The sequence below is a fragment of the Ptychodera flava genome, chromosome 19 (assembly GCF_041260155.1).
Source record: "Ptychodera flava strain L36383 chromosome 19, AS_Pfla_20210202, whole genome shotgun sequence".
NCBI lineage: Eukaryota > Metazoa > Hemichordata > Enteropneusta > Ptychoderidae > Ptychodera > Ptychodera flava.
In genome coordinates, this window is record NC_091946.1 from 3,683,695 (window position 1) to 3,701,307 (window position 17,613).

A 17,613-nucleotide genomic window follows, 5' to 3' on the forward strand; every position below is an offset into this window, starting at 1 on the left:
CCGTGCATGGAGTACATTGTTTGTAAATAAGAAAGTCGCACATGTTTAGTTCCAACGACTCCTAGGCAGGAAAATTAGCGTAGAGTTGCTACAAAAGTGTCCCTTGCAATTTATGATTTTTCCTCGAGAATGTTCAAGTCCCAACAAAACAAATCACTACCAGGTAAACGGAAGTGAGGTGTGACAGGAATATAAAGCATAGATTGCAACTAAACTAGTCACACCTGTTTTTCAAAATTCAAATTAAAGAGACCTCAGCCCGTGTGTCTCCAAGTTTCTATGTCATATATTTCACATGGACAAAAGCTGTCTAAGCAGCGACCCCAAGCGGTCCCTTCATCCTGCACATACCTGAAGGAAATGTATGACGTGTAATTATCATGGCGAGTCACGTGGTCAGAGAGCAATAAATCTCGAGTATCATTCTTGCTCTTGACAACTTAACAGACACTATAACATTATTGTCGTTGAAGGTGTTGTTTCGTGAAAACACCTGCTGACAGTTCTTTAAATCAATAGTAGAGGTCAACACAAAGTGACACAAGAAACGATAAGAGAAAACAGCAAGGTGGGTACAATACATATCGTTGTTTTGTTGTCAGTGTTGGCTGAGTTGAATTTTCATTTCAGTGTTTTAATTTTGCCATTTCGTCCAGTTCCGAAATCAAATAAACCCGGATGTTTGCCGTCCAAAGTCCACAGACATAGTATTTCTCACACATGATAAGGTTATTCTGCGGTCGTAAATATTGGATCACATATTTTTATTGTCGCAGCAGTTCCTATACGAAGTGTACCATAATAGCCTTATAAAATAAAATAGAAGTCTTTAACTTCCGTAAATTGCAGTTACTGTACCATTACCTACTTGGTGCTGTTTAGAGTTAGTTACCAAAAGCGACTGAAACCATGTTTAGAGTTAGTCACCAAAAGCGACTGAAGCCATGTCTGGAGTTAGACACCAAAAGCGACTGAAGCCATGTTAGTCACCAAAAGCGACTGGAGCTATGCATGCCTCTGTGAACAAAGTGAACAAAGAATTCGGACTGTGGCTCTCGCTCATAGTCGCTAGCCGTAATTAACGATTACATAGTTTGAGTTTTCGAGATGATTCTGATAAAGGAGACGGAAGTTGACCCGCGAACTTAAGTGGTGTAATGGGTCACCAACAGACTATTTTTAGGCTGCGTTCACAAATAACAGTGGGGGGGGGGGGGGGGGTGGAGGAATCGCGATTGGAATCTTATTGTTTCAGATCCCCCTCAATAGCCTCAAGATTTTCAAGTCCTCCCCGTCTATATGATCAAAAATTTTCAAGTCCGCCCCAATTATCATATAGCCGCATATTTATTGCGAATGCAAAATATAAAAAATAAACATGTATTGGTCAGTTCTGCTCACAGATGTTCAATACTATCTGTTATAAGCAGTTTGCAGAGCCATATATATAATATATATATATATATATATTATATATATATATATATATATATATATATATATATATATATATATATATATATATATGTATAGGATAAAGCCTGAGTACGAGGGCTCTTCTGGCCGAGGCCGAGACATTTTATCGTAGGGTTGGACTTTATATACCAGAAGAGCCGAGTACGAGGGTTTTATCCGACTTAAAAACTATCGCCCCTAACTGATATATTTTCGTTTTCAATGTGTTTACGTCAACCGTCCCCTTTGTCATGTAACATGTTTAGGATATGAATTTAAACTTTTATTTTTGAAATAGCCTTCCAATGCAATGGAACATCCTATAAATGCCCTTGGCCACATTATATAAATGCCCTAGGGCACAGCAGATTTGTGTTGCAGCTGGTTTCCGCTGTGTTACCAAATTTGAATTTAAAACGTACCAGATGTCTACAGAATATGACATGTTCATTTTTGATTGGACAGTACTTTACTACGGCGCTGTCATTCGTTTCTGGAATTTGGTGACCAAGGCTTTACGAGTAAATAAAACACCCTGAATTGAGCACTCTGATTGGTCAATCAACAGTAGATAGTTTTTAAATATATATATATATATATATATATATATATATATATATATATATATATATATATATATATATATATATATATATATATATATATATATATATATATATATTATATCGAAGTATACAGATGTCCTCGTGGGAAATTACAGTGCTCGATGCTAAAAGCAAAGCAAAGCGTTATGAATAAATAAAGAAATAAATAAAGAAATAATAATGATATATATATATATATATATATATATATATATATATATATATATATATATATATATTATATATATATATATATGGCAAGCGAAGGTATTTGGTTAATCCTCTTTGAGTATAGGGGCTCATACACTAGCGGGCGTTTGGACTAATACATTAGTTGATAAGAACAACTGTCACGTGTTCACACGTACATAAACCGACATGGGGGCATTAATTTCATTAACTTAAACCTGGACTGTGGTCAATGATAAACGGTTTATTTCCCTAAAGAAAATTTTGATGACACAATTCAATTTTGATGGCATTGTAACAGCATATACATGTGAGTTGTTTTGCGATCGAACAACACACTATCCTATCTGAAAACGTGTTATTTAGAAACTTTTCATCGCTACATTGTTTTGAATAATTGCAAGACTTCAGAAACGAGAAATTGAAAATTTGATAAAAGAAAATATCCAGATCTACCTATATACGATATTTTTGAAAAGCTTAGAATCGGAACTACATAACTTATTCTACTTGGCCTAAGCCGGACATTCGAGCTACACCCTTCTTCATTACAGCCGGACATTCGAGCTACACCCTTCTTCATTACATGTATGGAATAGCAAAAAAAGTTTACATATTATTTATTAGTAAGGTGTACACAGAGTGTTACAGAATTTCGTTTCCAGTTTGGTAGCCTTTTTGACAAAAAATCTGGCTATGTATGGCTGTCTGAGGCTGGCTAAAGGGAAAACAACAGCGGTGGTTGTGAATATAGTGAATAAAAACGACAAAAAGATGATCTCATAGGAAGTCTGAGTATCAATTTAATGAGGAATTATCTGGTTATCGAGTATTGAAATCGTTTGATATTATGTTGTCATTCCCGTGTTTTGTCAAAGTCACTCTACATCTGGGCAATCGTTATTATCGTCAAGTATTCGAATTGTCAAGATTTATAGCATGGAGCTTGAAATTGTTTGCGTCATACAATGATATGGAATCAGCTAGGGTCCAGAATGTTAAAACTTTTTTAGCAGCTGGTCGATACATTTCATGACCCTTACCCAGGCTGTAAACCCGATGGTCGTTAACCACTTTGCTGGCAAATTCACTTGTACTGTTTATTAAGTATATACTTAACTCTTCATCGGATGAGAAACCAATTGCAAGCTGCAGTATCACAATTTCATTTCGTTATCATTCTTAATCTTATTTTTGATTTTCATACAGATATCATCTAGAAAATCAATAGGATAGCAACAATGAATGACCAACCACCTCCTTATCCTTACCCATCCGACTACGACCCAGCCTACCCCCCTCAACAAAGCTCGCCTCCATACCCCCCTCAACAAAGTCCACCAGCATACCCATCTCAACAAAGCTCACCTCCTTACCCAACCCAACAAAGCTTACCTGCATACCCGCCTGAACAAAGTCCACCACAGTACTATCCGGGCTACCCAGGTGGACTGTCACCACAGTCATACGGAGGACAACAACCTTATATACAGGCACCGTATGGAGGCGCTCATTACCACACGCAGAACACTGTAGTTGTTGTGCCACCAACGGGGTAAGCTGTGGGTATTTATGGCTTTACACTCCTCGTCGTTTTGCTCGGTTTATTAATGTTAGGAGTTCCTTTTACCCGTTAAAGCTCTTTCAGCTGTAACTTTTAAAGATAGCTTTCAGTATTTTCATGCTACTGTGAAATATGATAAAATGCCCAGCGTTCAACATATCGCCTCGTGTATATGTTCAATGTTTCTATTGACAAATTAGGGGAGTCGACAAAAGTTCAGTGAAGGGTAAAAACGTAATCCTTTTAATTCGGGGTGGGGGTGACCAGATAAAGTTTCTAAAAGTATCCGATAAATCGATTTAAGATAAAAATTGCCAGGGGAATATTTTGGAAAAAATAAAGCAAAAAAACCCCGCACTTTTGTGTTGAAGCCAGCGGACGGCCTTTTTAACACGTGGCTTGAGTATTAAACCACAGTCCCTCCACATGTATGGGGACTGTGATGAACATGAAGTTAAGGTGAGTCCTGCCACATTTGAGACTTTTTCGTTTGACTTGGGGCATATACTATAGTTCTGGTTGTCAATGAGATTGGTATTAATAAACAAACATTTACACACAACTGAAGCTTATTTGAGCGTTTTTTAGACGGTTGTATTATGTTATTTCGACGAAAACACGGGAAAAGTTGCACTTTTCGATTTCCATCATGGCGACATTTTCCGGAAATTGCCGAGCTCGCCCCGTTTTGGCGTAAGTAGCTGTGACGTCACTAATAGAATGGGTGATGGTGACTTCGTGCATTGACTATGGAGATAGTGATAATTTCATGAGTGAAAGCAGTGCAACTGAGAATATCATCGTCACAGAAGATATGACAAAGCTGTTCAGAATTTACAGGCCTGCAATTTTAACAGTCGGAACCTTAACTTAAACGAGAACAAAAGCTGAACTCTTGTTGACCGTCGCGTCAGCGACAAGCCCACCGTGACCACAGTCAAACACACCAGTGCACTACCGTACACACAACCGCAAGCTAACAAAATATAAATATGTCTGGAGTTGCCATCCCACCTTATTATTACTTCTCAACACAAATTGCCTCGTTCAAAATCTGTATATAAAAATTTGAATTACACCATGACGCTTGTAGATAAACGTAGTAGAGATCAAGTTGAAAATTGTCCACCGTTTTAACACACATCTTTCCTATCATTCAACAGCTGGAAGTGGAACAGGCAGAGGGTCATGTTAGCATAAACACTGAAGGTAGTATTCTCGCCGCAAAATCTTCAGTTTGGCGTTAAAAAACCTCACATGAACATTTGCACTTTTAAAAATATGTGACCGTAAAGACATGTCTAGCCAAATTCTCGGGAAGAGATACATTAAAATTGACATGATGTAAATATCGGGCACACTGGCACCCGAGGCCGGGCGGCTCAGCCGGCCATTTCTGTGACGGAGTGATCAGCTACGCTTCCGCAGTTTTTTTTCTTGATTAAGTGTCAGCGATATAAATCACAGTGTTCATTGTTTCATGACTGCGAAATTCTCAAAGAAGCTAAAATATTTTAGGGGAGACTTAGTCGAGCAGAAGGGCACAGATGACGACAACGCGACTGCTTCGTCAACAGTATAAACTTCTTGCTACACGTTGTGTCACTGTTACTGGCAGCGCCGTGCTGTATTATACACAACCTATCGTTCAGTCTCGCAAAGAGTCAGTCAATCACTACGTAAACTTTTTAGGAATATAAAATTAGATATCTCCTAACGTTACTAATTATAGAGTCACACATGCATGGGATCTAGTACTTGTATTCATTTATTTATTTGCAATCACTTTCGTGAAGCATCTGAATCGGCGATTAGTCTTGGGGGATGTGAACACGGCCATACTTCTCGGCGGCCCCCGCATCCTTGACATGTTTTGGGTAATCTGTCGCAGTCTTGCTGCTGTTCTCGCTCTTGTCCACAGTTGATGATGATACACGCGAAGCTTTCTGGTGACAATGGTCGTACTGGTATGGCATTGCGATTACATAATCGATGTAGTAACTCCAGGAATTGTAAAGTCTATCTTACCGTACATCTGGCTTCCGAACCGTGTTAATTATAAGTCACGGCACTCGAAAATGTGCACCGCAGAAGCAGAAAACGCTTGTCTGAATGCCTCTTTCCGACCCTTTCTTGTAATTTTGTCAAATGCGGCTAATACATCATCCTAAAATGCAATAAACTGACAATGTCTGCAGTTACTTCAGCCACCAAAGGCGTAACTTCTCACCATGTTGAAGCCACAGCGGTAAGCATTCGCTATGGCCGAGGTGAACACACTCACTCGTACATTCTATTAGTTACGTCATTTCCGGTGGCAATGCCCGCGAATTCCGAAACGACCCGAATGGCAGCTAACTTCAAAGTCGCACAACATATTGCATTTTAATAATATTTAACCGCGTCGTTTCATTGGGTTGATGCATTTATTTGATAAAGTGGGAATGGCAAAATCATATAGCATAGCTAATTTAAGCAAAATTAACTTTGAATTTATGCGGGACATACACTTTAAAGTAGTGTATTCCCAGTGTTAACCATGCATTATTTAGTCGTATGGATTTAGCCACCTAAATTGACTGATCCTTTGCTTCGCTTTACATAGAAAGAGCCCGGCAATAGGTTCAATATAGTCAATAAGTTTCTACGGGAGGGGGGGGGGTTGGCGGAAACGTAGGGACTTAAGTTTTTTTATCCTACATCCCATATTGAATTTTTGACGTCGCCCCTAAATCCAAATCTTTGTACTATTTAAATTCAGTTGTCAAACCTTAAACATAGCATAAAATTCACACAATGAATTGTGTCGACAAGGAAGAATAAGAAAATATCGTTTTATAGAAAACACAACTAAAATGTCTGGTGCTTACATCTATATATTTTCTAATATCATTTATGACCTCAACTGTCTCAATTTGTCGCTAAAGTTTCTGTCAATTCGGGAAATTTCATGAGTCATTTCAAAGAAAACTGAAGTTTTTACTGAAGTTTTACTGAAGGATTTTAGCTGAAGGTTTTTAGCTGCTAAGGTGTTTGCAGCTAAAACACTACTGGTGCTTACATCTATATGTTTTCTAATATCATTTATGACCTCAATTGTCTCAATTTGTCGCTAAATTTTGTGTCAATTCGGGAAATTTCATGAGTCATTTCAAAGAAAACTGAAGTTTTTACTGAAGTTTTATTGAAGTTTTACTGAAGGTTTTTAGCTGCTAAGGTGTTTGCAGCTAAAACACAACTGGTGCTTACATCTATATGTTTTCTAATATCATTTATGACCTCAACTGTCTCAATTTGTCGCTAAAGTTTCTGTCAATTCGGGAAATTTCATGAGTCATTTCAAAGAAAACTGAAGTTTTTACTGAAGTTTTATTGAAGTTTTACTGAAGGATTTTAGCTGCTAAGATTTTTGCAGCTAAAAACCTTCAGAAGCTGTGACGTTTGTAAAGTTAGGTAGTGAGCTGGTAGTTCCGTCCATATAAAGGTAGACTATGCTTGTACAGTTACTGTACAAATTTCGTATGCATCAAAAGAATGTCAAAATTAAAAATAATAATTAGAGAAATAGAAACCAAAATGTACCGTCTAGCTATGAACCATCCAAATACAGTAAGGTCGGTAGTAGTTGAAACCGTTGATGAAATACTGAATGGCACCATCCAATGCAACACCAGGGGATTTTCGTAAATAAACTCATGATCGCTCATCACCTGGTCTATTAGTTTCTCATGTTATCTTCCATTACTAATCTTATTGCCGCCAAAGACCCGAGACAGTCGTCGTAGAGGCGGATCCGGAAGTCAATGATTGCTACACCGAGTGTGCCTGTTGCTGTGACAACGCGTGCGGGAGATGTTGTGCTAAGATGTGGAGATGTGACAAATATCACAAATGGTACGGTAAACTTTCCTATCGAATAATTGCATAATTTACTCCATAAAAATAAGGCAGTGAAAATATTTATTATTTATTTATTATCTATTTATTTTACCTTTCATGTATGTATGTATGTATGTATGTATGTATGTATGTATGTATGTATGTATGTATGTATGTATGTATGTATGTATGTATGTATGTATGTATGTATGTATGTATGTATGTATGTATGTATGTATGTATGTATGTATGTATGTATGTATGTATGTATGTAGTATGTATGTATGGAAGTATGTATGTATGTATGTATGTATGATGTATGTATGTAGGTAGGTAGGTAGGTAGGTAGGTAGGTAGGTAGGTAGGTAGGTAGGTAGGTAGGTAGGTAGGTAGGTAGGTAGGTAGGTAGGTAGGTAGGTAGGTAGGTAGGTAGGTAGGTAGGTAGGTATGTATGTAGTAGGTATGTAGTATGTATGTAGGTAGGTAGGTAGGTAGGTAGGTAGGTAGGTAGGTAGGTAGGTAGGTGTGTGTGTGTGTGTGTGTGTGTGTGTGTATGTATGTATGTATGTATGTATGTATGTATGTATGTATGTATGTATGTATGTATGTATGTATGCATGCATGCATGCATGCATGCATGCATGCATGCATGCATGTATGTATGTATGTATGTATGTGACTACATGTACTATTTATGTATGCATGCATGCATGCATGTATGCATGGCGTACCATTTGTGTTCTGGATTATACTAAAACCTTGGACTCCGGGACCCCGGACTACCTAGTAGCATCGAAACCTTTATTTTATTTACAACTTTCTTTTAGGTATTCCATGGCAGGTAAAGGCGTCGGCTGGATTCTACCACTTCTGTTTTTCTACCTTATCGCTGGCACAGTCGGACTGGTCCTCAGTCTCTGCGTGCTCGCTGTTGTGTGCATGTGCCTTTCAGGGGCCGCTGGCGATTAGTGTCATTTACCATTCTTTCTTTGCATTGCCCTTCTTCTTTGCATTGCCCCTCTGTGGTTTAACGCTTCTTTCTACCGATGACATTGTTAAATCAACACTCATTTGATATGAACTCTTTACATTTTAGGAATTTCTGAGTGTATTCCACATATTCAAATCTCATCGATCTATAAAAAGTGGAACTTCACCAACGCCAATACGTAATTGCAATTTAATACCTAAATGGTAGCACAGAGTAACATAGACAGAGTGGCAACACCTGCATGCCTTTTGTTCCATGGTCGTCTCGGTAGACTATTGGCTTTTCATATTAAAATGAGCTTCAAAGGTGTTAAACTTTTTGGAGATTTTGTTTGTGGTTGATAATTACACGAGATTATGCGAAAAATACGACGAGATGGCATCGTACTGCCAGTCGCGTAGCAACCATAGTTACTTTGTGAGCTCTCAGGCCAGAAACACTGCTTCACGCCAATCAAAACATAACACGCCAGCAGTTTCATAAACATGCCCTTCCTTGACGCACCTGTAAAAGAGGGTATGACTGACCGTAAACCATTGAGTAAAACCAGACAGTATCGATAAAAGACTTTCAAATTTGGTTCAAACACACTCATTATATATTCATAAAAATATGAGAGGAATTTTTAAAACGGTAAAACTCACTTTCCTGGAGCTCAAAACACTCCCGTTTTCGCCAGCACGTCAATTCTGCTCAGCACCACACGACAACAACAACACAAACTTTGCCGAACATACTTTTGCTTAACAATTGGCGAAAATCCGAAAATTACCGAAGGATTCATGGTCGGCACTCTTCGGAAAAGAGAGGCGAGAGCAACCTTGAGGCGAGGCGAATATGGATGGGTTACGTAACCGCTTCACGCCTTAAACAATACCCGTTGCGACTCTATCTATGTTTCTCTATGATGGTAGATACACACACATAATAATGAATAAAGGTATATATACATGTATATATGTATGTATATATATGTATGTATAGGATAAAGCCCGAGTATATACCAGAAGAGCCCGAGTACGAGGGTTTTATCCGACTTAAAAACTATCGCCCCTAACTGATGTATTTTCGTTTTCAATGTGTTTACGTCACCGTCCCCTTTGTCAATGTAACATGTTTAGGATATGAATTAAAACTTTTATTTGTGAAATAGCCTTCCAATGTAATGGAACATCCTATAAATGCCCTAGGCCACATTATATAATGCCCGAGGGCACAGCAGATTTTGTGTTGCAGCTGGTTTCCGCTGTGTTACCAAATTTGAATATTAAAACGTACCAGATGTCTACAGAATATGACATGTTCACTTACTACGGCGCTGTCATTCGTTTCTGGAATTTGGTGACCAAGGAGTAAATAAAACACCCTGAATTGAGCAGTCTGATTGGTCAATCAACATTAGATAGTTATTAAATATATATATACATCATTCAACAACAAAATTCCAGCAACATTATGTTAAATATGCGACTAAATTATAGAATTCCTTGCCTATAAATTTGCTGCTTCAGTCTTTTGAAAAGTTTAGGCTTATTTTGAAAAACTTTGTAAAAGCAAAAATTTAGAAATTTAGGGCTAATTGAAACATTTCTTGATAAATCTTTGTGAATTATATTTTTCCTGTAATAGCATGCTTTTTCTGTATGTTATGAGAACCTCCGGCCGAAGAATATTACTCGCTTGAGTAAATCAGTCGTTCAAAGTGTAAATAAATAAATGAACAAATACACACATTTATACACAAACTCATACATACATACATACATGCATGCGTGCTTGCATGTATACATACACACACACACACACACACACACACACACACACACATACATACATACATACCATACATACATACATACATACATACATACATACATACATACATACATACATACATACATACTACATACATACATACATACATACATACAACATACACACACACACCACACACACACCACACACACACACACCACACACACACACACACACACACATACATACATACATACATACATACATACATACATACATACATACATACATACATACATACATACATACATTCACACATACATACATACATACATGCATGCGTGCGTGCGTGCATGTATACATACATACATACATACATACATACGAAATTGTAAACTGAGGAGTCGAATGTGATATAAAGCAGAGATGCTAGAGAAGGAAGACCTTTTTTATCACAATATACTCGTGACACGATTGGAACTAATTTTGGATAATTGGATGGTGAAGTGATGTCGGTTTTATCTGCAGATGTAAGCTCATCTGCTTTTCTTTTCAAGTTACATACTTGTTTTTAAGAGTAATTTGTAATATTGCAACATTCAGCTGTAGGACACCTAGCACTTTTGAGAAATTTTAAAAATATGTAGATCCAATTATCCCAAATTAGTTCCAATCGTGTTTCGTATTTACTAATATATTTACTCGTATATGAACATATGTGACATGTATGTTAGGCCATTTACATTTGATCATGACAGTAGCGATGTTTAAAATTTAAAATAAGATGTGTTTTCAAATCTGTGTTGTCACATTATTTAATTAAGAAATTATTGAGAATAAACTTGTTTGAAATTTCTCGCTTTAATTTATGATCCCATCATTGACCATCGTTAAGGGTTTATTTTCTTCACAAATAAGCTTTTGTTAAGAGCGGTCAGGTCACTTTGTAAAAATCATCACCGGGAAAGAATTAGTCTTTGGAATGTAGTACAGATTCTCGGTACAGGTATATCTCCCTTCATCGTTAAAGGAATGCCTTGGACTTTGTAATGCGGCAGTGTGGTCATCTTTGATGTTCTCAGACAGTGAGTGGATAATTAAGCCACGTATTAAATTTCACGGTTGGACATGGGCGCTCAATAACCGTCATATCATGTAGGACCAGGCGTCACTTGATCATGATAACGAAAAGAAATATAACGATGAAAACAGAACATTGCGGAACTTATTTGGGAAGGCAAATGTCAAGTAATAAAAGAGGCGAATTCATTCAAAGATGCGACGATGTTGTTGACAATGACGAAAAGATGAAAACACTTCTACTATAAAATGGTGACCAGATTACAAATAGAAACGGGCTCCGTTATCAATTGCAATATGACCCCCAATTTTTATTCTTGATTTTGAAAGAGAGAGAGGTGCAAAGTTGCCTTGAAGCAAGTTTGGGCAAAAGATGACATCTTTCAGTTCGAGACGCACATGTGCTTTAAAAGTCAACTGTAAACACTTGTAAATTATAAAATGGGAATATGTTGAATAACTGGAAGGCACTAGCTCTGAGATAGAATTTTTCGACACCATAGCATGCACGTGACGTTCTGTGTTAGAAATATCCTGTACAATGGAAATAATTGAAAAGGGAAAATAATATTACTGAAAGATATCTGGAATGAAAACAGACGAGACTGGCTCCAAATAGAGAGATTAGTTGTGAAAATAAATTTATCCTAGACTCACATGAAACAAATGATCAGATCAAAAGCACAAACTGATGAAAGGCATTGTCTTCTCACTCTCACAAACTACGGTCTGGCGTGGCAAAAAATAATGCCAAAAAGCAAATCATTGTACTGAAATTACAGACTTACAAGCACCTGGTGTGAAAGTCATTGGTCAAATCGGCCTAAAGTGGACTGAAAACCTCACTCATTGGCAGCTAGAAAATGTCTTCATTGACTATTTATTCAACAAGAAATGTAAGTAATTATAGTGAGTGATTTAAATTGGAATATATTCCATCGAAGCCTGTCAAAGACGCTGGAAGAATGGCCAAAACTTTTCATTTAAGTGAACAAGTGGACCAAATGGTTTTTACTTTCAGTTTGAACAAAAACAACAATACTGATATCAAAAATGACGATGGTATGAATTGAAAACGAATATAGAGGAACACCGGATATCCATATCATTTGGTATGTTATTGCTTATAACACGATTGGAACTAATTTGGGACAATTTGATCTTTATAATATTCAAATTTCTCAAAATTGTTGAATGAATAGCTGAATGTTGCAATATTGTAAATTACTCACAGAAACAAGTGCATTATTTAAAGAGAAAAGCAGATGAGCTTAGATTTGCAGATTAAACCGACACTAGTTCACTCCAATTATCCCAAATTAGTTCCGATTGTCAATCAATCAATCTTTATTATACTCAACTCACACTAGCAGAGATTGTGGTATGGTAAAATGTTTTACCTACACCAATATTTAATGACAGACATATAAAGATTGATCTTTAATAAAAATCTGCCCAATTCTGCTCTTATCCCTTCAAGTGGAGTACGTTTACTCACTCCCAAGATAAATCTGTAATAAGACATACACAGACCTTCAAGGCAATTATCAGTACTTGTAATTTTTGTTGCCCAGATTTCTGAAGCATAAGAGAGAATTTGGATTATTAACATATCAAAGACTTTCAAACAAAGCTTAAGTTGAACTCAACATCTTTTCACTTAAAATTGACTTTTTGATACTGAATAAAGCTTTCATTGCTTTTTTTAAAGAGTAAACTGATTCTGCTTGAATTTTCCATTTGATGTAAACCTACATATGTATACCGATTTACAGCTTCAATTACATTTTTTTTCATAATAAAATGACTTCTTTATTAAACGGTTACTTTTATTGAAAACCATTGTTTTTGTTTTTTAGTGATTACTGAAAGACCCCAACTTTACTACAAGAATGTAACTTATTCAAACAATTCTGTAAACCTTCTGCAATTTTGACATTAAAACTAAATCGTCACCAAATATATCTGGAAGATCGTTAAGAAATATGTTAAACAGTGTAGATGAAAGATTACAACCTTGTTTCACCCCCATGAACAAAGAAACCCATCCGAAATTTTGTTTGACGTTTTCACTTTATACTGAGTATTATCATACATGGACTTAGCAACATTATAGAAATTACCCGTTATTCCTAATATCTGCATTTTTAAAAATAAACCCTTTCTCCAAACAGAATCAAAGGCCTTTTTGAAATCAACAAATGCCACATAAAGATGATTTGATGATTTTTTAGTCCCTTTTTGCATGTTTTATTGATTGCAGTCTTTAATAGAAACACACAATCAGAAGTACGTCTGTTCTTTCTAAAACCAAACAGGCAAGGTGAGAAAAGATTTTTATCTTCAAGATAGTTGATGAGACGCTTATTCAAAATTGATGTGAACAACTTTGATAGACAACCAGAAAGAGCTATCGCTCTGTAATTACTCGAGACAAACTTATCCCCTGATTTGTGGAGCGGAACCAATAATGTAGATTTCCAGATTTCTGGAAAATGACCAATGAAAGAAAATTGCAGTTTGCCCTGCAGTTTTTTCTCTCATCCGAGGACTGTAGAATGATATTTGCAGCCTTTTAAAGTTAAATATACCAATTGTTTAAATATAATAAATCACTAATAATTCAAATGAAAAGCCGTTTGGGAGAGATGCATAAAGGAGTATATTTCTTCATATTATGCAAATGTGACCTCTTATTGTTTTGATCAATACAATAGAGGACATGTAGAAATGAGAAACAAAATTGTCGGTTGAGAAGTATCAAATTTTTAATTATTTGAAGTATTTGAGTTTAAAGGCACAGTGTAATTTGTTTATAAATTATGTAATGTGGATAATAGTTGATCGCTTTTTATAAACAAATACAGTTACTGTGATGAATGAAATATTCTGTTTAAATCCAGCACGTAGAGCTCATGACACCTAGTTTTGCCAAAAAAATCCAGACAAAAGTGTCATTTGATTCTTTAAGAGCTCAGTTATAACTCAAAACTAGAATAAAATAATTTTACTGTATATCAGTGGTCTGTAATGTTATTTCAAGGCTTGAACACCCCCTGAACGCCCAAAATTAAAGGTGTTCAACAAGCGCGCATTATGTGTTCTAGCCTTTAACACACTTATCGTTGAACGGCGTCCATGCGTTCAAAAAGTGTTACAGCTCTTTGAACGCGTAAATGCGTTCAATTTTTTGAACACATTTCATGTGCAACGTGTGTTCAGATATTGAACACTGTGGTGTTCAATATAATGTCTGATGAACACGTAGCGTTCAAAATCTGCACACGTGTGTTAAAAAATTGAACGTTGGTTGAACACGTAGTGTTAAATTTCTGAACGTCTAGACGCGTTCAAAAAGTGTTACAAAAATGCATTTAATTGGTGTTCTATCCTTGAACACTTAACTTTACAGTGTAGTCAGGGTACCAAATCTTTTCTCGTCAATTTATTTTAGCAGTTATTTACATTTCAACGACAAAACTAGTAGAAAACAAAAAATTAAAAATTAGCGTCTCGATCACCTTAAATTATTTTATCCTCATTTCAAACTGACTTGTTTCAGATCATTCCTCCGTGCGTTTTTGTTAGCTTTGCTAATTTACATTTATGTAGACACTGTGTGATGACGTGGCTTCATACCGTGTTGATACTAGTGATAGCTGCCATCAAAGTTATTTCAGAGGAGGGGAGAACGCGTGAGAGATATCCGAATGACCAACAATTCTGTCAGCGTTGAACTTGTTTCAGCAAAATCTACATTTAGGAGATTGTTTTTTTCAGGTATCTTAACAGGGGATTCTAAAATATCAACACAGACCTTCACATGGGCATCTCCTATTTTACCATATCACTGGTTTATAGAAATGATATGTTCTAAATGTCAGCACTTTCAAATTTATTCCCAGACGAACTTTCCTTTGCTTGACCTCATTACCGAGTCGGCACCCTATTGTCGTCAAAGCTACTTACGAAGGCAAGTAGAGCATAAAAACTTCGAAAGGGCGCAACAATGCCCCTACTGAGACGGAAGTAAGACCAATAAAAATGCACCTGAAATGGAGCCAGCTGTAAGAATTCGTCATTTCATGGATTGTCAACAAACTTTTAATTTTGGTCATGGAGGACAATTCTATTCTATTCGTCATCACTACCTTCAAGTTGGAAAACACACGGGCAGTGAAACAGACAGAACACGAAGAAAGTTATAAGTGAAAAAAAAAACAAATATGAAAATTTTGATGACAAAATTTATGAAATATTGTACTTCTAGGGTATCCTGTTTTTTTTCAATTAACAAAGAGTTCGACAAAAGTTACCCACGAATAAGTTAGCATGTTTTTGACGACAGTATAAAGAAAATCACGCATTTGACCGGCTTGAAGTTGAAAGGTAAATATGACAAATCTTGCCTTCCGGTACATTGTGATTGGTTTAAGGTAGTTGGTGCCTCGAAAATGAAACACTTAAACTTTATCTCAAACTTCTTCCTGAAGCTTACTAAAATTTTGTCCGTTTTCTTCCAAATGGAGAATAAAGTCGGAAGTCACCGAGCATAATTTGGTACATATTTACCGATCGGATACATTACATTAGAAATGGCTTCATCCCTATGTTATCTCAATGGGGAAAATAACACTTCCAATATTAAAATAAATAACCTAGTGAAAGCTTTCCTTACTCCACGAGCTTCAAAATGACCTCGCCAGTCGTAGCTTAAAAATTGTGAACGTTTGAGAGGTTGAAGATCAGTCCCCAGTGTCGCATTCTACCTTGTCCTTAAAAGCCTAGCTCCGTTATGTGTGTACAGAGGGCTGAACAATGAATCGAACGACGACTCAAGTTGTTCGTATCCGAACATTTACATTTCAAGCACATGTCAAAGATGTATGTTATTGTGACGTTAATAATTTACATAAAGACAACGCGAAAGTGACATGCTACTACTTTATCGATCGATACGTTTCTTTTTCCAATCTACTTCACCGCCTAATTTTACGATGTCGCCTCAAAAGTTAGAGGATACAACGTGAGGCTTTTTGACCATTTCTGTGTTAAAATCTCAAAATCACAGTGATTTATCGATGCATCATGTCTTCACTGTGTGTTCTGTTTTGTAACAAATGTTACGGCATGACTCAGTTGCCGGCGTCGCAGTAAACCCAATCACTAAATTTCTTAGTGTTGTTTTACACTCCTAAGTGTTGATAAAAATTCGAATTTTGATCGATACAGCAGTGCACACAGCGTATTTAGAGAGTCACGGGTCGCAGAATAATGTTGTGAGAGTTGCATTCAGCGTATTCTTTCTCTAATCTGTCAGTGTGTTCTTGCTACGCTAGGGGCAACTGTTCTCCCTGCAACCACGTCTGATCGGAGTCTGCACAATAGAACAAAAGAACAGAGACACCAATAAATATCGAGCCAGTTCGAAAGATCTTTGACTTTTTTCGAAAAGGTCGATAAACTAGAGAAAGTCAAAAGTTTTGGATGGGGATTGACAAACAATTCACATTCGACAAAAGTCACTTTAAATTGCTATAGCCCCGATGTGTTTGATGTATCGACGTACAGTTGTTCATGATCGGCGGAGTTGGAATTATGAAAAAGGAAAGCGGAACATACAAGTTTAAAATGAATAGGATTGTGTTGAGAAATTTAAATTTCTTGCTTTTTCCTGTATGCCCCTCTGACTATGGCTCTTTGTGAGAGAAATCAAACCATAAATCATGGCCTGTTTCCAACAATGCTGCCTAGGATAGAACATTGTCCAACATAGATACATATCGTTGTCACCAACGAACACATAACACTTTCTTCCTTAACCTGTCCTACGTCATTTTGACAAAAAATGACACATTTATTACGTCGTAGCATAGATTGCAAAACTGCTTTTGCATTAAAATCGACTTGCATTGATTCACAGATAAAAGCAAGGTACCTGTTGAGTTAGTCACGGGTTATTAGGCAGAATGACAAAATTGCGCTGCGACGTGTTCTCTTTTGATATTCAAAAAAGAACGATTCAAATAAATTTTAATGTTTACGTATCGTGTTGTGGCAGCTATTTTTGCTGGCAAGATCTTCACCTTATCTGT

The 17,613-nt window shown here is 36.7% G+C and overlaps 1 protein-coding gene across 1 annotated transcript; it reads left to right on the top strand.

The window, feature by feature from the left end:
* Nucleotides 1-437: 437 nt before the first annotated feature.
* LOC139118206 (cysteine-rich and transmembrane domain-containing protein 1-like) lies at nucleotides 438-8,690 on the top strand. Its single transcript, XM_070681497.1, has 4 exons — nucleotides 438-568; nucleotides 3,459-3,804; nucleotides 7,579-7,707; nucleotides 8,520-8,690. Exons 2-4 carry the CDS (start codon nucleotides 3,491-3,493, stop codon nucleotides 8,659-8,661), a joined length of 585 nt encoding a protein of 194 aa, XP_070537598.1. The 5' UTR covers nucleotides 438-568; nucleotides 3,459-3,490; the 3' UTR covers nucleotides 8,662-8,690.
* The last annotated feature ends 8,923 nt before the right edge of the window (nucleotides 8,691-17,613 follow it).